At 44.9% G+C, this 22,155-nt stretch overlaps 1 protein-coding gene and 1 long non-coding RNA gene across 4 annotated transcripts; both read left to right on the top strand.

Annotated features, from left to right (window-relative positions):
* Positions 1-5,454: 5,454 nt before the first annotated feature.
* On the top strand, positions 5,455-15,027 carry LOC117532360. Its single transcript, XR_004566848.1, has 6 exons — positions 5,455-5,826; positions 6,694-6,909; positions 13,301-13,705; positions 13,939-14,255; positions 14,411-14,803; positions 14,948-15,027. It is a non-coding gene; the product is annotated as an uncharacterized LOC117532360 (long non-coding RNA).
* A 797-nt stretch (positions 15,028-15,824) lies between these two features.
* LOC117532359 lies at positions 15,825-18,614 on the top strand. 3 transcript variants are annotated; one of them, XM_034195670.1, is made up of 6 exons: positions 15,825-15,887; positions 16,001-16,326; positions 16,489-17,110; positions 17,213-17,317; positions 17,756-18,227; positions 18,330-18,614. In XM_034195670.1, exons 2-5 carry the CDS (start codon positions 16,093-16,095, stop codon positions 18,070-18,072), a joined length of 1,278 nt encoding a protein of 425 aa, XP_034051561.1. In that variant the 5' UTR covers positions 15,825-15,887; positions 16,001-16,092; the 3' UTR covers positions 18,073-18,227; positions 18,330-18,614. The 3 variants fall into 3 exon arrangements, with proteins under 3 accessions (XP_034051561.1, XP_034051562.1, XP_034051563.1); XM_034195671.1 differs by lacking the exon at positions 17,213-17,317; XM_034195672.1 differs by lacking the exon at positions 18,330-18,614 and having other exon boundaries at positions 17,213-17,378; positions 17,756-18,222.
* The last annotated feature ends 3,541 nt before the right edge of the window (positions 18,615-22,155 follow it).

Here is a 22,155-nt window from a genome sequence, read left to right as displayed (position 1 = left end):
TCCCGGGAGACCTAAGCACAGGTGAGAAGGAGGGTGAAGTCGCATTGCTTCCAAGTTTGAAGGGCCAGTTCGGGACCGGCCAGATGAAAGACCCCAATCTGTTGCATGCATGCAGCAATGTTACGGAAATAGAGGGAAAAGCAGTTCCAGGAGTAGGTGAGCTTACATGTCCTCATTTCATAATAAAACATAATCTGTTATACTATGCCAAAGAGGTTGAAGGTCAGCGAAGAGACTTGTTGGTTGTCCCAAAACAATATGTGTCCACAGTGTTGCATCTGGCTCACAGCCATGTCTTAGGGGCCCACCTAGGGGTTGAGAAGACAAGGCAGCGGATTGGGAGCCGGTTCCACTGGCCAGGGGTGGTAAGAGCTATAGAGGATTATTGTCGCACCTGTGTTGAATGTCAAAAGATGAGTCCCAAGCCACACTTTAAAAATCCCCTAATACCTCTACCGAAAATTGATGTACCGTTTTCTCGCATTGCCATGGACTTAGTGGAACCGCTGGTGAAGTCTGCCAGGGGACATCAGTATATTCTTCTGATCTTTGACTATGCAACCAGGTACCCGGAGGCCATTCCCTTGAGGAACATGACAACGAGAGTGATTGCACAGGAGCTGCTTCACCTGTTCAGCCGAGTTGGGATTCCTAAACAGATGCTAACAAACCAAGGCACTCCCTTCATGTCCAAGATAATGAAGGATCTCTGCAGGCTCTTCAAGGTAAAGCAGCTTCGTACATCTGTCTACCATCCTCAGACAGACGAATTGGTAGAACGCTTTAACAAGACGTTGAAATCCATGTTAAAGAAGGTTGTTGACAAGGATGGTCGTAACTGGGACCAGCTTCTGCCCTATGTCCTGTTTTCAATCAGGGAAGTTCCACAGGCTTCAACCGGTTTCTCCCCCTTCGAGCTGCTGTATGGCCGACAGCCCAGAGGACTTCTCGACATCGCGAAGGAAGCCTGGGAGGAGCAACCGAGCCCCCATTGGAGCCTGATTGAGCATGTAGAGACGATGCAGACGCATATGAAAGATGTTTGGCCCATGGTCAGAGAGCACATGGCTCAAGCCCAAGAAGCCCAGAGGAAAGTGTATAACAGAGGTGCCCAACCGTGTGAGTTCCTGCCCGGGGATAAAGTGCTTCTCCTGGTCCCCACCACAGAACACAGATTCCTGGCATCGTGGCAAGGTCCCTATGAAGTGGCAGAAAAGGTGGGACCAGTCAACTACAAGGTACGCCAACCTGGCCGTCGCAAACCATCCCAAATATACCATGTTAATATGTTAACCTGTTAAACCCTGAGCCTGTTTTTCAGGTCTCAGGCTCGAAAATGACATTCCCAGAACAAATGACCATATCTTCCCTTCTAAAAGGGTTAAATTAATAATCTTTTTTCTCAAAGTAATGATAAACCTGTGAGTTGGATGTAGAAAAGTCAGAATCAATATAGATGTTTTTTATTTAAAAAAAAAATTCAGATTGAACATGGTAAAAAACTGTAAATTATAGTGTCCGTCCAAAACATATTTTGTACTTATAGTGAAAACTAACCTTGGATGATGAGTTAGTAGACTAAAGGCTTTAGGAATCCAAAGTACAACATATAATAAGTACCCTGTATCAAGATTGATGCAAAACAAGTGATATTTGACCTTTTTAGACAGATTTAGCAAAAAAAACCTCTTCTGGGGCCATTTGGGTGGATTTTCCTTATCTCTGGCCCCCCTTCTTCGATTTTGACATGACATCTTTTTCTGACCGTTAGAGCCAATAGAATCGAAGGGAAATCTCCCCGCACACACTCATGTTAAAAAAAAAAGATGGCATCTTTGCGCCCCCAGTTTTGCTCCAGAGTGAAGCTGTCTCTAGGTCTGACATCTCAAAACCGAAAAGCAGATTTATTGCTCATGGATTATCAGAAATCATTCAAAGTGACACAGACACATTGGATTAACCTATGGATTAACTTCAGCATCGTTTTTATCGTTTTAATGCCATTGAAGACCACTTTTGACCAGACTACCACACAGGTGAGCCATTTTGCCGTTTTTAGCTAACTAGCTCCATATGTTTTGATGTGTGCTCCGAGAATTCGTATAATTGAGTGATAATGAGGGTACCCATCAGGGGCGGCGCTAGGGGGTGGCTACTTGGGCTCAAGCCCCGGATGTTTTCTGAAAAGCCCCGGATGTTTCACTTTAAAAAAAACGTCTCGGGAGTAATGTGCAGTACCGGAGTCCACCAGAGAGGCAGCCACTGTGGGACATTAGCCTGCGTACTGCGTAGCCTGCCCTGAAGAAGAAGTGATCCTTCCTAGTGCCTGACGAGTTTTAAGCTAATAGCATATACAGTTATGGATATTAGAAAGTTATTGTCATCGAAGCAGGCCACAAGCTGCAGCAGCAGCAGTATCAGCAGCAGCAGTATCAGCAGCTGACAACAATGTCATCACCAGCAGTCAAGAAATGGATGATGTTTCAGGTTTGTTAATCTAATGGTGATATCTGCACTCTGGCTGACTGAGTAGGAAGTGAAAAAGAGTGATGTAACGTTAATGTTATAGCTAGTAAACATGGAGTAACCACACTAAGTATACCCTTATATGTTAGTATGTATACAGAACATGACTAAAAATTATCCTAAGATGTAACGTTAACCCTTCAATAAAAAAAAAAATTAACGCCACTAATTATTTTAACGCGATTAACGCATGTGTATTTTTTTTGTCCTCAGCCCCGTAGTTTCAGAGCGCATCGAGTTTAAAATACCATCTACAAGCTGATGCTGACAGCCCTGCTCCTGCCGGCCGCTTCCATGCTCACCGGCAGGCCCGGACTGGCCATTGGGAGGACCGGGAGGCCGAGTCCAGCACGGGTCTGATTTTCAAGACCCGCTCCCGCAACGTGCAATACCGAACCCGCCCCGCTACCCACACATATTGCCAATTAGTTCCGCAACCCGACCCGTCGGCACAAGATCTGCAACCCGACCCGAACCCGCATATATATGAGCAGTGAAAACGTGGAATTATTAACACACGCAGTTGCATATTTGTCTCAAAAAGCGTGGGATGTTGGTTATTTTCTCCATCTAGGATGACACCAAAAGCCTCCCAGACGTTGGATTTCGCTCTTGAGGAAGTATTATTGAAAATGCTGTATTCTCCGCTAGAGAGCTTCACCTCAGCCATTTTGAATGTGGCGCGCTCAGCAGCAGATTGACGCTCTGCAGAGGTTATGATTATGTGCGGTCCCGTGGGGGAGAGGTCTGAGGATTTAAACATTAAACTAAATTATTATAATTTTAATATATTTATAATGCAACACCCGCGACCCGACCCGCATCATCTTTGTTTTACCCAGAACCGAACCTGGAAAAAAGCGTTTGAAAAAATACCACTCGCGAATCACATTTTGTGCGGGTCACCCGCAGAGCTCGGGTCTACGGGAGTGCAATGTCCACAGTCACTGTAGACAGTTACGCCTTCTGATTCGACAAAAGTCTACAGTCATTTCCATCCGATTGGAAGTCCACGGTCGTAGGCTGCTTCTCGGGTCGACTATTTTCATTTCCTCGCTCCTCGGTCCTCGGTCCTCGGTCTCACCGGAAGTTGATTTGCCTGCGCCATCTTGAGTACCGTCCCATGGCTCTTATTTCTGCCGGAGGACCGAGGATCGAGGAGCGATAATGGAGGAGCGATAATGGAGGAACCACCAGACCATCCTCCGATGAAATCCTCAGATACTCGCCCCGCCCCCTTACTGTGTATCGCTCACTGATTGGACGATGCAGTGCATGCACTGATCTGATGCTTCTTGACATGAGAGCAGAGTGAAGAAAATACATGAACCTCACGGGAGTCACTCCTCAGTTTATACCGTGTTTTGTTTCAATTCATGTTTCATTTAGTTACAAATATGTGATATATCTGAACAACAAAGTGGTCAAAAATCATTTTATTCATTTGTTGGAAACATTTTCATGATCGCTTTTTTCGTTTTACATTTTCATTTATTGTCATTTCCATTCAGTCAGTCATTAAGTGCTATTAAAATGTTAATGTGCTACATATCCAAACAAACAAACAAACAAACAAAGTGTGCAATCTAATGAATGTTAATCTAACTGGGTTTTGATAGATAACATATCTCTTTTTCTTCTCTCAATTATTTTATTTCTTTTGTGCACTCTAATCAATATTAATCAAACTATTGTTCGTTTATACATTTTATTAATGGCGTTTATCTTTTTTGAGAATGAGTTCTTATTTTATTTTATTTATTGGGATCTACAACAGATGATACAAATGTTTGTGTCAGTAAATAGGCTTGTTTGAGACAAGCGAGACCTGCGCAGTTGCGATCAACATCTTGCTACTGCGTTGCATGATGGTTAGTCATTTTGTCCGACTTGCTCTGGAGGCTCGCCTACATGAGACGTTGAAATCTCGCGGGACAAAGACGCCCGCAGCCTTGAGAGCGAGGCGCGGCGAGGCGGCGCAGTTCCTCTCCACGGGCTGCGGAAGCGAAATGCTTGATGGGAAACGACTCGCTGGTATCTCGAGCTGAGCGCTCATTGGTGGTTTTTACCACGTGCTGGTGATGAAACTCTCCAATTGGCTCGGCAAAAGTTTGTTGTTGTTTTGTGTCAGTTTTACGTCGCCACATCCATTCCCATTTTTCATCATTGTTCCACAATATTTATCATCATGAAATTAATATCCATATATTTTATACTATACTTGCACTGCTTACCGTTTCATACTTTATATCTTAGCATATTCATACACACTGTTCATACTGCTCACAGGCTGCTGTGTATATCTAGTGTATTCATACCCCTCACTGTTTATTCATCATTCAATTCATTCTATATTTTATTCTGTCTATTGTGTACATTACTTTTCACTTTACTGCTTGTTGCACTCCTGGTTGGAAGCTAAACTGCATTTCGTTGTCTCAGTACCTGTAATATGTGCAATAACAATACAGTTGAATCTAATCTTGAGCAAGAACAAATGTATTTACTTAGTATATCTGACATTAACGATTAAACACATGTGTGCATTCTTTATAAATGCAAACCGAGTCAAGCCGACTCCGGAGGTGGCGGTATGCACCTTCAAGTTGTTTGCAATCCGCCAAATAACCGAGAGAAGAAGAAGAAGAAGAAGAAGAAGAAGAAGAAGAAGAAGAAGAAGGCGAAGAAGACTAAGCCGACTCCGAGCTGTCCGACTTCAGGCGAGCTTTTTGAGACCTCCCCCGGCTGCGATCGGCTATTCTCGTCTACTTTCGAGGCGAGCCGCAACGCGTCTCAAACAAGCCTACTGTGTACTAACAGAGGCGGGGGTGTGTGTGGAAATAACGGGGACAGAGCTGGCTGCTGTCAGACGATCAGCTGTGCAGCGTCATCACAAACGCTTCACGTGACGCTCCGGAGGAAAGGACGTCCCATTGCTCTTAAAACTCATTTCCCTGCTTCTCGTGGTTTCCTTGCGTCTCTCCATGCTTCCCTGGTGGGAGGGACTAAACGCAGGGAAACGACGCAAGGATTTCATTTGGTCACTGTACTCGCATGTGATTGGAAGTCTACAGTCGATAAAGTGTTTTGAGTGGGCGGGTTCCCTACGTGATATGATATTCAAATCCCGATTTACGAGTTACGAGAAAGTTTAACCAGCGATCGATCGATTACACATTATATATATATATATATATATATATTATATTTAGTGTCTAGACACTGAGTTTTCACGTCCCCACCCCACCACTTTGCTCGTTTGCTGCGGGCATCGCTGCTAGCGAAGACTTGGGTTGACAGGTACGTTTCATACTTTTCTTTTTCTGTAAAGTATACTTTCCACGACACATACTTTGGCAACATTTCTGTTATCTTTTGTTTTTCATTACTGTATATATACTTGGCAATGACCCGACGGGCCACGGCCATGGTACTGCTAACGGCCGCTAGTTTGGGGACAGCGTCCTTCAGTAAATATATATCAAACTCTCATTTGATATGCTATAACGTTACCCGCTACAGTTTAAGGCACACTTTCTGTCATGATCCGTGTTATCTTGTGTAAAGTATATCATGTCATTACTGTTAAAAGTGATAGGAACCGTGTCCCGTTACCATTGACGCTAGTTAAAGGTTAGCAGCGCTCAATGAAACCTCTGTTAAACTCTAGATTGATATGCTATAACGTTACCCACTAGAGTTTAAGGCTCACTTTCTGTCATTATCTATCTAATCTTGGGTTAACCAGCTCATTACTGCTTGTGTTTACCGTTACATTACTCAACAATTGATAGTACAGTCCGTGTCACGTTATCGCTTTGATCGTTTTAATGATATTAACTTGACGTTATTCATGTCCCTCGACCTTCTATTTTGCATTCAATAACAGAATATCGTGTATAAATACATACATATACCACACATTGATACCTATACTTTACATAATAATAGAAAGTACAAGTATAAACGTGTATTATTTGTGACATGTCTTCTCTACTGTTGATGTGTTTTATACTGCACGTTTATAGCCTATATTATTTGCTGTTTCTTTTATTCAAATGTAATTGTGTCAATACTTTATTGATTATACTTTATTCACCAGACACACACACCCGTTGCCAGATCGTACATTGCCTTCATGCTAGTCTTTCACACGTTTGTTACCAGATTGCCTACCCGGTTCCGACCCTGCCTGTCCCTGACCTGCCTGCTCTGCCTGATCCCTGATCCTGCCTGTCCTTGGACTATCCTGCCTTGCCTGCTCCCTGACCCTGCCTGTACCTACGTTGACCGCCTCACCTGCTCCCTGACCCTCTGCCCGGCCCTGACTCACCTTCTGCCCGCTGTCCTCTGATACTGTTCTGCTGATATCCCTCTGCTCTGGTATTATTACCCATTACCAATACTCCTTGGTTTCTCAAGTGCTGCATTTGGGTCCTTCAATTCAATTCAAAACCTTTATTTATACAGATAAAACCCATTGAGATCATAGACCTCTTTTACAATGGTGACCTGCTTCAATTAGTTCCAAACATTAATACAAACATGACAGAAAACAAAGGACATTATATGATACTACAGTTTGTATACTAGTAGCATTTACAGACACCAATATGTTCTGATTGTATAGCGTCTATCCTAGCTTTAAAAACATGAAATGGAATCAAACTGCTTAGCTTCCATTCCTTTTGTAGACTGTTCCATGCTAGCGGCGCTGTGCATCTAAAAGCTGTATTTCCTAATACAGTCCTAGCAGTTGGCACATGTAATACAACCACAGCTTTAGATCTCAGGCAGTAGCCATTTACAATACGCTGTGAGATCAGGGAACAGATGTAAGACGGAAGTTTCCCTAACATTGCTTTATAAATAAAAAGATACCAGTGATTTAGCCGCCGTACAGTAAGTGAAAGCAACCCTGCCCTTGTATACAGGGTACAATGATGAGTCAAAGTCTTACAGTCTGTCACAAACCTTAGTGCACTATGATAGGCGGCATCTATCTTGGTGAGGTAATTGGCCGGCGCATTCATATAAAATAGATCACCATAGTCCAGCACAGGTAAAAAGGTCACAGTGACTAGCCTTTTCCTGGCCTCAAGAGAGAAACAGGACTTGTTTCTATAAAAAAAACCTAGCCTAACCCTCAGTTTTTTAAGCAGGTTATTTACATGCAGTTTAAAAGAAAGACAATCATCAAGCCAGATACCAAGGTATTTGTAAGAGGTAACCACTTCAAGTTTTTTTCCTTGCATGGTTACAATATCTAAAACAGGCTCTGGTGACTTTTTAGCTTTTGAAAAGAGCATTAACTTGGTTTTATCCACATTTAAAAGAAGCTTAAGCGCTGAGAGCTGAGTCTGAACAGTGTTAAAAACAGCCTGTAATTTAACAACAGCCTCCTTAACTGAGGTACCTGCACAATACATCACAGTATCATCCGCATACAAATGTAAGGTAGCTTCCTCCACATTATCACCCAAACTATTAATATAAATGGAGAATAAAAGTAGACCTAGAACAGAACCCTGAGGTACACCATTAGAAATGCTCAACCACTCAGAAGTGAGCCCATCAAAGTGTACACATTGGGACCTTTCAGAGAGGTAGTTCACAAACCACCCCACTGCAAGGCTGGACAAGCCAATGCTGAGTAGCCTCTGTTTTAAAATGCGATGATCAACGGTGTCAAACGCTTTAGAGAGATCAATAAACAGAAATGCACAACTCTGCTTATTATCTAAAAAACTAGTGATGTCATTTACAACTTTCATTGTGGCAGTGATGGTGCTATGTTTTTTCCTGAAGCCCGACTGATGTTTCGACAGGATATCATTTATACATAAAAAGTCCTTTACTTGCTCACTCACTAGTCGTTCAAGCACTTTAGCCAGAACTGACAATTTCGAGATTGGCCTATAGTTATTTAAAATAGTTGCCTCCCCTCCTTTCAGTAAAGGCAAGACATAAGCAGACTTCCATACTTTAGGAATTGTATTTGTGCTAAGGGAGAGGTTAAAAAGAGAAGTAAGCGGTGGAGCAATAAAATCTACAGCTATCTTTAAAAAGAAAGGTTCTAGGTTGTCCGGGCCAGCCGGTTTCCTAGGATCTAACTTGGATAAAACATCATGGACAACACCAACAGTAAAAGGGGTAAAACTGAAAGGGTTTTCCAGACCACATTGTTCAAGGATTGGAGCGTTCACAGAAGCAGAAGCACAGTCAGTGACAGAATCAAACAGCGAGCCACAAGACACAAAATGCTTATTAAAACAATTGAGCATAGTAGCCCTGTCTGATATAGAGCCAGATTCTGTGGTAAGGCATGGAGGTAGCTCATTTGGAATATCACCAGTGGAAATCGATTTTATGGCTTTCCAAAATTTCCTAGGATTATTCAGATTTTCTGTGGTAACTGACAAATAGAACTTTGATTTAGCACTTTTTATTTGTGATGTGAAGCTATTTCTTAGCTGCCTAAAGCGTAGCCATTCTACATCTGAGCCTGATTTCCTAGCCTTAGCCCAGGCATTGTTTCTCTCATGAAGGAGACTGGACAGTTCAGCGGAAAACCAGGGATTGTCTCGACCCTTCACTCTGAATTTACGCAGAGGTGCATGTTTATCTATAATTTTCATAAAACCAAGATAAAAATAAGACCATGCAGTTTCTACATCCGCACACAGATTGATCTTACCCCAATCAAAATCAAACAGATCGTGTAAAAAACCCTGCTCCACAAAGTGTTTTTTATCTCTCCTTGTGATAATGCGTGGTTTCACTTTTTGGATCTTAGTGTCCCTAATTGTGGCTACAACACAGTGGTCACTCACATCATTAGCAAATACTCCCACAGATGAGTATTTATGTGGCACATTTGTTAAAATGAGATCAATTAAGGAGGATTTATTTGGGGACTTAATGTTTGGGCGAGTAGGACTATCTACAATCTGAGTAATGTTCAAAGAGGTACACAGGTTTTTAAAGTCCTCTGACACAGAAGTTAACCAGTCCCAATTAAAATCACCAAGCAGCACTATTTCCTTGTAGGAAAGTTCAGATAACAGTTTTGCCAGTGAAGATAAGGAGCCCTTGACAGCTGAGGGGGGTCTGTAGCAACCCACCACCATGACCTGTTGACCCTTTGTGACTTCGACATTCACAGCTAAAAATTCCAGTTGTTTACTAACCGATTTGGAAACCATATTTGTTACACAAAACTTATTTTTCACATAAATGGCAACGCCACCACCTTTTTTAGGACGGTCAGTGCGATATACATTGTAACCATTTATGTAAATGTCAGAGGCCAGGATGGATTTGTCAAGCCACGTTTCTGATAAGACAATGACATCAGCATCAGTTGAACTCGCCCAAATACGGACAAAATCTAATTTAGGTAACAGACTACGCACATTTAAATGAATTAAACCTAACCCCGATCTAGAAATAAAATCAGCAGGAGTAGCTATTTGACTAAAAGTACTAGGTGGACCCGGATTTGGCTGTACATTCCCCGATAGCAACAACAATAAAAATACCAAGCACCTTTTCCTCTTAATCAACACACAAACATTGTCAACTGTTTTAGAGTCACCAGAAAACTTCGCGAAAGTGAGATTAGAGTTAAAAAAACAATTCTGAAGGACCATCGTGGCAGGCAAGTGAGAAAGACAGACATTTGACGAGATGAATGTCCGCGACAGTGCAACCAGCAAATGTTTGTGCAACCCATCCGAACCTGTACAGGGGATCAGTGGCGTTTCTAGGTGTACACAACTGGGGGGGCAGAAAGAGGTCGGGGGAGAGAGAGAGAGAGAGGGGGGGGGGGGCAGAGAGAGGGAGGAGAGAGAGGGGGGGGGACAGAGAGAGGGGGGGAGGAGAGAGAGGGGGGGGAGTGTCAAATTACATACTGAAGACCACAGGAGCAACACTGTGAGCGCATACATTTACGTACACAGCGTGGGGATGTCATAGTAATGCACCTTCATACATGGAGTAAAGGTCGCCATCACAAAGTAATTCTTAACAATAACAACAACCGTAATGCTTTAGCATTAAAACACCATAGACTGTAAATATAAGGAAAACACAGACACTCATCATCGAGGTCACAATATCAATCGATCCAGCAGAGGCAAAACACAGAAGATCAACAAAATATATGACATAAATGAACTTACCAAAGCTGAAGGCTCACTTGAAAAGAAAAGCGGCACGGCGGTCCTTCCTCTGACAGAATGTGTCTATCACTTTAGGGATGAAGTCCTGTAGTTGCTGGATCAACTGGCTTTCAATTGAAAGCATGGCCAATGCGTTAAGTCGCGGCTGTCCCATGGTGTTGCGAGTGAAAGTCTTTATCCTTTTGAGGGTGGAAAAGTTCCTCTCTGACTCGGATGTCGTCATCGGAGTTGTCACTATTATTTTGACGAAAATAACAGTCTCAGCAAACGTTTCCTCCAAGTTGTTCTCGTGAATGGATTTCAACAGAGACAGGGCAGTGTTTCCAGTGTGAAGCTCACTGTGGCGGTAGAGCGTGGTCAGCTCAGACTTCAACTTCTCCTTGTTTCCCAACGCAGGCCACAGTTTCACGGCGCAGTCAAGCTCAGGTGTAGGAAATGACAGGACATGCTGTGGGAAGAATGAGCTGTCAACAAGCTTTGCAGCGATCAAATGGTCACTCTGTGAGAACCTCTGTTCCACCTGTGAGATGATGACTGTGTCACAAGCCTCCTTCATCACCGGCGCTGTGCTGCTGACTCGTCGGCCTGGCTCGTCTGTTCCATCATGAGCAGTGGCAGCCAATGCATCAGTTTTCTGCCTCATTTTCTGAACATTTTCCTTGAAACGGCAGAGCGCGCTGTTGATCCCAGGTGCATCGATGCTTCGTTTTTGCAGAGTGTTGTATAGAACATCCACTTCTGGCATAAGCAACGAAAAAAACTCCAGGAGCTTCATAAATGCTCGGTCCCGCAGTTTCTTTGACAGGCCGTATGCCTCACTTATGGTGACCGCATCCCATCCTGGTTGTGCGCGTATATGCTTCATACACTGAAGTAGTGCATCTCGGGTCTCCCAAACCGCGTTCACAGTTCTGCTTTTAAAGTTCCATCTCACAGCCGGTGGCCGTGGGATGCGTCTCTGTGTTGCCTCTGCAAGAGCTGCAACACGTTTTGGAGCACCGGAGAAAAAAGTGGAAAAAGCAGTTAGATCTGCAAAAAACACCTTCAGGATGCTCATCCTTGCTGAACACAGTTGCTGCAGGGTCAGGTTCAGTTGGTGGGCGTTGCAGTGAACAAACTGAGCGTTTGGGTACGTCTCCTTCATCACCGTCTGTACCCCGCGCACGTTACCGCTCATGACGGCCGCCCCGTCATAGGTCTGAGCGATTAGCTTTTCTTTCAGCTTCAGGGGTTCCAGAACAGCCTTGATGCTGTTAGAGAGACCTACACCAGTTTTGTCCTTTACTTCCACAAACTCCAAAAAACGCTCTGTAACTGTGAGGTCAGGCATAATGTATCGCAGCACAATCACCATTTGCGATTTACAGGAGACATCGGTTGTCTCGTCGGCCTGAACGGCAACAAATGATGTGTTGTCCACTTGCTTGGCTATTTCCTCCCTGTACACATCATACATGCAGTCCAAGAGTTCATTCTGTATGGTGCTTGATGTCCCTTTGAAAACAAGCTGAGCTTCGTAGTGCCGTTGAAGCCTGGAATCGCCCTCACACATTGTCTCGAAAATTGACCTGAATATCCCTGGATTCAGAGAGTCCGCCGACTCGTTGTGGCCCCGCAGTGCTGTCTCACATTTCCCACACAGTTTAATACAGGTGATGATCCGACCAAGCACGTACCTGTTTTCTTCCACCTTCCTATTATGAGAATCAATGCCGCGTCTGTAGGCGCTGTCAATCTGAGCTGCAACATTCACCCTTCCAAGTAATCCCAATTTTACGGCATTTTCCAAATGACTGTTGCTGCTCTCATGCTTCATTGTCCTCTCCGAAAGATGCTTTAAGTCCTTGTAACCTGTCCTCGACCAAGTACCTTGATCTTCACCAAAAAGCAGGCAAGGAAAGCAAAAGAGGGAATTCTTCTGGATGCTCGCCGTTAGCCATTTCTTTTTAGCAAACCACTCAGCGTTAAACCCACGTTTAACTTTGCCCGCAGTCTGGACCATTTGGAAATCCGGTGGATGGTGGGCACCGAGGCGCTTTACCTCCAGTTTCTCCCCGAGACTAAGTGTCTCAAATGTGTGCTCCAGTAAATGGTCAACTTCATTCATTTTCTTTCAGTTTTTTACTTCTTTTAATCGCTGGTGATGTTAGCTATATGCTGCTCTCTCGTCTCCTCTTCAAACTACATGTGACGTTTCGCAGCACTGCACACGTGAGTACTTACAGCCAATCAATTCTGAATTATGTGAGATGACGTATGGTGGGGATGGGAGCACTATGCCCCTACGGTCATTATTTTTTTGCCACACACATTAAATAGAAAAATACTCTGAGCATGCGCAGTGTAGTTTTTACAATCACCGTTCACTTAGACTGTGAGAGGGAGGAGCAGGATCGGGTTTTGTCCCACATGGCTCTAAACAGCTCAAAACGGCACTCTAGACACTAATTAGAAGAACACAGACTAAAACAGAAATGTACAGACGAATCAGATTATTAAACATGACCTTAAAATATATTTTATATGTTTTTTTATTTATTTTTTAGTATTTTTTTGTAATCATTATTTGTAATACTTTTTTCTGACACTAGGTGGGGCTGTGCCCCACCTGCCCCTAATGACCCGCCGCCACTGCAGGGGATGTCCACTGCCGGCGACAGAACAGACCCGAATCCAGCAGATTTTTCAAGATGACTACCGATCTTCTCATTGTCCAGCACACGCACAGTCAAAAAAAGGCACAGCAGAAACACGACATTTGCCATTTTCCAGTTCAGCACAACAGCATCCACGAAGTTCCCGAAACAAAACCACGGACAGCAGCAAGGAATAGGCAACCAGCAGTGTGGCAACACTCCGGTTTCTCCGCGATATCCCCCGATCAGGCCTCCGCACCGGCAGAAGCAGAAAACAGCTGTGCAGGACTCCCCAGCGGATGGCGGCCTTCAGCCGCGGGACTCCTCCGTTGCGAAATCTCCTCCACACAGCAGCGACAGGTGTGTATGTCTGGCGCGCGTGTTCAGCCTGTGGCCTCAACGTGTTCAGCCTGTGGCCTCAACGTGTTCAGCCTGTGGCCTCCTTCATAAGATTGTGACAGCTAACATAAGAATTTCCCAATTTGGGATAGTTAAAGTATCTATCTGGTATAAAGCAATGTTAGGGTATCTATTACCTCTTGTAAACTAACATTTTTTGGTATACAAGTTATGTATGTTGATTTTGATTACAGTGAGAAGCAGAGATGACGACACCTGTTGTCCTCCGCATTGTAAATCTCCAAGCTCCAGGGGATCGACAACAGGCTGTTGTGGTGCCTACCAAAGAGGCCCGTTTGTACAGGGAAAAGAGAAAGGCTTTTCCCACACCTCCGGTGGAGCTGCTCAGCAAGGCCACTGCCATGGCCAAAGCGGAGAAGCTCCTTCGAGCCAAAGGGACACATAAGCCCTCACGCCAGCAGTGCCTGGGAAAGCTGGTCTTGCCTTTTGGCCAATATATCCACGCACCCTTTCACTGGCTAGTGGAGAATGACGTGGGCTACATCACATTGTAAGTTTAATACAATTGTTTGCTAAGCGTTTATATAACTTGTGTTTATGGCTATTATAAAAGTGTAGTATTCATCTTTACAAAGTTCCTTTTCTCCTCATCACAATTGCAGTGCTTTTATGACGATGACACTAAATTGATGTTTATTATTGCAGTCTCCTCGATAGGCACAAGGGAGAAGTGGAGGACCCACACTGGAAGGGAGAAGTGGGGAACCGGTGGGTCAAAGACCTTCTGGCCGAATATGCCGAGAGCTTCCCTCAAGTCTCCTGTCTCCTCGAGGCTAATGTGGATAGGTGGATCTACGGCCAAAAGGGCTTTGAGAACAGCACCTTTGCAGAGATGTGGGAACTCTATCGGCAATTCCAAAGCCAAAAGGACAGTCCTGAGAAAAGCAGCGGTGTTCAGAGGGAAAGGGTAGAGTCATAGCACATAGAGCACATAGGTCTGTGAGGAAGTGGTTGCGCCTACCAGTGACAGACATCACCAGCGTGCAGTTAAAGAGGTTCCGCACCTACATAATGGACAAGTACAGTAGTGCTGAACAAGTAAGTGTTTACTTGATTATTCCTGTGTTATCACACAGCAAGAGTTGAAAATCATGGTCACATCATACTGTCATATCAATATTTTGGTCATTAAAAACTGGCATCAAATTAGGATAACATTACATTTGTTTTCACTAACCTCAGACGAGTACGCTGGACTCATCCTCGTGGCCAGGGGATGATGCCGAGCTGGTAGCTGCGAGCCAGGCTGTGGAAGAAGGCAAGTGAGACACAGTTGAAGTTATGAAGGAAAACATGTTCAAAAATAATAATCCTAATTCAAATGTGCTTTGTTTGGTACATTTTTAGATATGATCAAGAAAAGGCCCAAAGCAACCGCTTACCGACCTGGAGGCACTGCTGTCGGGCCCGAAGCTGCTGCTCTCCTTCCTGATGTGTCTGTCCAGCCTGAAACTACTGCCGCGACCCGGCCTGCTGCTGCTGCTGCTGCCGCTGCCGTCGCCGTTTGTGGGAGAACCCTGGTGGCATCCCATCTGCCGACATATCCTGGCTCAAAGAGGACACAGAGAGAGGGCTGTTTACCCCCATACAGACCTACAAGGACATCAAAGGTCAGATCAAGAGGCGACGGGTGATGAAATCTGACCATATGTGGTTTTATCCCCTGGAACCTCCTGGCTTTGTCGGGGGTGGTCTTCCTACTCCACAACTGTTCTTTAGGAGCCGGGTCTTTGTGTGGCGCCCTGTCGGCGTGTGGAGGTACTCGCTGAAGTGTCCGCGGGGAGAAAACTGTGTCGGCAGTGGGAGAAATGTGCACCTCTCCAAGTCTGGCTTCCACTCCAAGGTCTAAATTCTCTGACATTACTATACAGTTGAAAATGTGTTTCTATGTATGAAATGGGCACTGAAAGTTTTATGCTGGCCTTCATTTTGATTTCCATGTGTATTTTATAGGTACGTCTCATCTGCGATGTGTCCGGCTGGTACACAGTGATCACAGAGGTCCTGTCCTGTGGACCCTGTACCAAGGCAGCCAGGAGCAAAGAGGGTGTGTCAGTGACGCCATCCTATCCCAGCTCAGCGAGGCTCACCAAGCCATCTTTCCTGCCGTCCTTACCACCATGTGTGTATTTCACATTCTATACCAAACTATACTATAACATGCTATAATGTGTGCATTTAAAAAAAATGTCACTCAAATTAACCTTACAATATCAATTGTGACTCTACTTACAGGCGTGGCGTAGACAGGAATGTCGTGCGCCTTCTGAGGGACAGGACCGAAGGGAACACTATGGAGAAGGTGTGGCGGCAGGTACAGGAGAACCATGTTGAGGAGTACCTCCATCGCAAGGACCCTCCTAATGAGCATAGCTGCACCCGGAGGGATCGTCTCTGCAATGAGGCAGACATTCCAGGCTCCACCTGCCCAAAAACAGCTCCCCACAGCGCAGCTCTTGCGCCATGCCTTCCTGCTGGCAGAGGCGAACAATGTGCAGGATTACCGGAGCCAGATCCTCTCCACTTTTGGCACGGTGGTGAAGATGGATTCCACCAAGAAAGTATGTAAATCAAAACATAATTCTTTACTGTATGATGCAAATCATATACAATTATCACACAAATGATGATGTTGTTACATATAATTACAATCTATCACAAGTTACCACATTGTGCTTCCTTTAAATAATAATAATAATTCAATTATTTTAAATACATTTCAGGTGGTGAAGCTGTCTGGGCAGGGACGTGGCTCGGCCGAGTGGTTTACCAGCATCGGCAACGAGTACTCCCAGATTGTCACTTTTGTGCTGACTTGTGAGGAGTCTGCACAGAAGCTGCTACCCATGTGCCGTGGAGTCATGGATAGGTTCCGGCTGGCCAATCAACCGGTCCCTAAGATCCTGTACATTGACCGTGGGTGTTGTCGTGCTAAGGGCCCTACCGCCTTGGAGACAATGTTCCAGGAGTGGTTCGACGGTGGTATGGTTGTGTGCCTGGACATCTTTCACTGGATCCACCGGTTTGACGCAGCCATCCGAACAGACGCGCACAGCAAGTACGCCATGTTCAAGTCCGCTCTGGCCGGGGCAGTGTTGGCCTACAACCGCACCGATCTGGAGCTGCTGATCGAGGCCGTCAGAGCCAAGGACCCGGACACATTCAGGTCCGTGTCGGAACAGGATGTCGTCCGCCTGTACGTCACCAGGGATCAGCTGCAACACCACGTGCGGATGGTCACGCTCGGAGCGCAGCAAACGTTCCGGCTCATCCACCTGGCCATCGAGGAGCTGAAGGGCCCGGCTGGGCTGGACCAGAGTGGAGTGAGCCTCTTTAAAACACCTGGTATATACAAGATCTCGTACAAAAACATTATTGCAGCTTCAATACAGATGATGTAGCATATAAAGTGAGAATAACAAACTATATGTATATGTGCCTTTACAGCAGCCATTGATGAGATGTGGGTAGCGCAGCAGAGACACCTGGAGTGCATCCAGGATCCACCAGGGATGATTATGTATAGGGTGGCCCGTACCACAACTATCCACGGTGTGGACCTGCCCTATTATAAAAGTCTGCGTGGAAGCAACAGCCTGGAGGGATTCCACAAGTCTCTGCCTCACAATAATAATAATAAAAAGCACAATTTCAAAAAGCGCATGAACAGGAAAGCAGTTGGAATTAAAAGCAAATTAATCTTCTTGAAATAGAACATGTCAAATAGGAGAACATTAATCATTTCAATTGGCCTATGCATACAAATATGGTACGCTTCAAAATTGTGCTACGTGTTATTCCAGGTTGCAGATAAACATTTCCCAAGCTCAGTAATAACCAAAATATCTAAGCTGATCTTCAGATGTCACACGTTGCCTGCCATCTCTTTTCTTTTTTGTTGCGTCTAATGATGGATTTGGTGTAAACAATAAAACACTAACATTTACACAACAATAAAAGCTTTCCGTGACTCTGTCCTCCTCTTCTCAGGTCCCCATTGTGCAGCACGGCCGTATCAGGTTTACCTGATCAGTGGCATCGCACGGTGGAACTGCGACAGGAGCTCTGATGCCGTGTTTGGTGGCAAGGGACGGCATCACAGGACCTACTCGGCGCCTCTCATCCACCGCCTCAACACCCGCTGTCAGCAGCTGTTCGGAGAGACTGTGGAGGAGAATTTCCGGGCCCCCGCTGAGGTGGATTCCAACGAGCTGCTGGGGTTGGAGTACCTTTTCAGCCAGAGCACTGGTGAATCTGGGCCCTTTTCACTGGAGGACATCATCTACGATGTCCAGATGAGGAGGTAGTTCAGCCCGGGCAGCCCACTCCAGATCCCGAGGCAGACGAGGCGTACCAGAGCGACGGGGAGTCACATTGTGAGGGAGACCATGTGCTGGATGCCATCCTGCCCCACATCACACTCGTCACAGACGAAACCTCCAGTGTCAACCCGCCCGCTTTTGTAAGTTACTTGGTGTCTTCTAGAATAAAATTAAAATGCACTGATTGATGGGCAATGTACCGATTTTAAGTTACCACATTTTCTATGTCATTTCTTTAACAGGAGAATGCCTGCAGTCAAAACCCTCTTCCCGGCTACCCACAGTTGGAGAGGTTCTGCTCACTGCTGGTGGACATTGGGCTCGTAGGTGACAAGCTGTCCCTTTTCACCGAGCAGAGGAACGCGATCCTGGCTGCCTGGACCAAAGTGGAGGACCACGACAAACGGCAGCAGCAGTTCAACGAGTTGTACAGGACGCACTGGGGCAACACCCTGTACTGCCGCACTAAGCGCCACAACCTCATTGATGCTGCTGTCATACAGCGTGTTAAAATGGGCATACGCTATGCACCGGCACAGCAAGACATTAGCGCGCAGAACAATAGGCTGATGTACACGTTGGTCAAACTGCTGTGGCTGAGGTCGCCGCAGGGTTCGCGCATGAGTCCCGAGAAGACCACCGTCTTAAAGGCGTACGAGAGGATCCAGCACCGGGTTTTGGTGGACGACCCGATCCTCTGCAAAGCAGGCTTTCCTCTGCCGAAGATCAACGTCAAGACGGTGCGGGACTTCATCCGGGCTCAAGAGCGCCTCCTCAACCTGCGTGCGACAGATCAGCCGGCAATGCTGTCCAAGACCACTTCGGTTTCCTCTGCCGACTTGCCTCCAGCCCCACACCAGCCAGCAGTCCTCCCTCCACCAGACTACCCCCTGATGCAGTATGTGCCGACACCCAGTACGGCAGGGACAAAATTGTTGAAGGGAAGGAGGGACATGATCCTTTCTCTGTCACACCCTCAGACATCACTGCCGCCACCTGTGTCACTGCCACAGCCACGGTCGGTAAGACCGACCCCAGCCCCCAGACCTTTGCCCTCCCCCTCTCCATCCGCAGCAACCCGGGCGATTGCTGGCCCCTCCACAAGGCCCATCGTGCCTGCTGGACGTCCCATACTGCCTGACACAAGTACCGTCGCCAGACCACCCGTGCCCTCCCTTTTCCCTGGCCCCATCCTGCCGCCTGCCAGTCAGCCAACCCCAGCCATTGCTGGCCCCTCCTCAATGCCTGCCACACGCCTGTGTGGTCTGGGTGCGTCCGTCCCCCCAACAATGACAATGCCTACAGAGTGCAGTCCTGCATCCTGGGCGAGGTCCACGCTATACAAGCGCAAGGCGACAGACGAGCCCTCGGGAGTAGGAGCCAAAGTGTCCCGGGTTCAAAAGCTGCCGTCGTGCACGTGCTGTGGCCAACCCACCCAGGGGCATAACAAGTACAGGCGCAAGGTCTTCTGCCCTGTGAAGATGATGTCTTCTTCAAAGGGTCTGGAGAAGAACACAGTGTACAACAGTTACAAACATTTTACAGCTGTTGTTGACGCTTTGGAGCAATGACCTGTTGCTATGTAAATATTGTAAATAGTCATTTAAATGTTTTTAAACTTGCTGTGTTATCATTTTTATTTTTCATGTTGAGTTTTATATTTATTATGTATATTGTAAATACTTTTCATTTATATATACGTCATTAATGTAAATACTTTTATGTACATTACATTACATGTTACTTAGACGCTTTATCCAAAGCGACTTACATACTCAATAATGTGGGGTGAAGTGTCTTGCCCAGGGACACAACGACATGCTGACGGCAGTGGGGTTTGAACCTGTGCTCCCCTGATCCCAAAACCAACGCACTGCGCCACAGCCTCCCTGTACATAATGGTACATCTGATTTGTATCCACTTCAGCTTTTTTACCTGTGTTTGTTTATTCTGTTGCCATCCTTTATACTGAATCAATGAAGGTGAATGGTTGCTCAGAAAAAATCCTAAAGAATCCAACTGGGTTCAATAGCTGGATCATTCCTGTTCTTCTTCTGCAGTGGAATGAGATCTCGTCGTCGTTGTTGACTTGCATAACAACAAATGTTAATTTACAAGAAGTCATTGATACCCTAACATTTGATTCATACCTGCTGATGACAAATAAATCCAGGGATCTACAAAAGTGAATGTGTTTCATGCATCTGATTTGGATCCACTTGAGCTTTTTTTCCTGTGTTTACCTTACAGTTTATGCTGTTGCCATCATTTATACTGAATCAATTAAATATTTTGCCAGAAAGGTCAAACTTTAGGAATACAGAGCAGTTCTTATCATGCCATAACCATAGCCATGGCAGTGCAAACTAAAATATAATATTGTTGACAAAAAACACAGAGCCATCAGTGCAATTGTTACATTCTAATTGATCTGATATTATAGGCTTTCATTATCTATTTATTATATGTAAATACTTGTATGTACATAACAAAATATGAATTATTAAATGCAATAATGGGGATTCATTTGTTTATCTAAATATAGGGACAAAGGTAGAGTGCCACATTACTTGCACAGTACACAATGTTCAAATGACTTTGCCCAAAAGCAAACACTTAAGTTGCTTGAGTCAGACTCAGAAATATTAAACCACTTTAATCAGACTCTCAAGTCATAAGGAAATCCATAAAGATATCTCACTGAAGAAAAGACACATTTGAATAAAATAAGCTTTATTTCAATGGTCACGAGGACGTCCCGCACAAACATACGTGGACGTACTCAAGAACGACGCAGGAGCACAAAGTACCAATGAACTGGCCAGATGTATGGAGAACCGGGATGACTGGAAGCGATGATGGAGGGCTCGTCTGAGGACGACCTAGAGAGAGAAACAATAAGTACATTAATGAATAAATAATATGAATTCTGTGTGTACAAATATACATATAACACAAAATAAGTCTGTGCCTTTAGAAAGATAGAAGTGACATGTAAATAAATGTCATTAGGGAGAAGAAATAATTCTCACATCTGATTGAAAACTACAGTAATGGGAATAAACAGTAATGGGAATAAATCACAACAATGATATACTTTAATAATAATACAATTAATAATGACAGAAAACAGTAATGCTATCAATTAAATGCAAGGTGCTCTCTTATTAATACATTTGGTGAAAATAGACCTAGTATACTATATCAACTGATTGATTGACGACAACAACATCAAGGTGTTCACATCACACTACGACCACACGAGGGAGCCAATATCCTCATTGACATTCTGTCAATATGTAAATGATCTCAAAGTGTCCCCTCCCATCAAATTTCATTTTTCTTTTCCTAAAGATTCGGTCCAATGGCGTCCCTCGCAATTGCACTCCGGTAAGGCCGATCGCCATTCGCAGGACTCTGCCGGGAGGGTGTGTGTATGTGTGGCGCGAGCGAGAGAGAGAACGTGCACACTTTACATGTATTGTTGTTAGCATCTGGTGCTAGCTAGCTGCGCTAACGGATATAAGGAGCTGTTTCAATGAAAACAGAGGAGCGACATTTCGCCGACAACTGCGCCGAGCACTTGACTTTATGCTGGTAGCCAGACAGTGGGACATTGTACAAAAAGTCAGCACACTCAGCACGGATAGTGTGCGCAACATGATTGCAGCGTCCAGGCAGCTCCCGTTCGAGCATATGCCTTTAGTTGCACATAGCTCCAACGATCCATCACAGTGTCTCTCCGCACACACACGCACTTTGTATTATGTATGAGAGAGGTTCCAGGTTGAATTGAGGCGAATATTTGTAATGTTCAGAGGTTGTTGTGTTTAATATTCATGAGAATATTTGACATTGTTCAAATGATAATAAACAAACATTTGCATAAAGCATATTTGTCCACTCATATGTTGATAAGAGTATTACAAACTTGAAAAATATCCCTCTAAGGTATTTAGAACAGACACATTTTTTTGCGATTAATCGCGATTAACTATGGACAATCATGCGATTACATATTTTAATCGACTGACAGCCCTAATAAATATCTATTAGTGTCAAGAGGG

This window comes from Gymnodraco acuticeps, unplaced genomic scaffold (assembly GCF_902827175.1).
Source record: "Gymnodraco acuticeps unplaced genomic scaffold, fGymAcu1.1, whole genome shotgun sequence".
NCBI lineage: Eukaryota > Metazoa > Chordata > Actinopteri > Perciformes > Bathydraconidae > Gymnodraco > Gymnodraco acuticeps.
The sequence above is the reverse complement of the archived record's forward strand: the minus strand, read 5'-3'. Positions and strand labels throughout refer to the sequence as shown.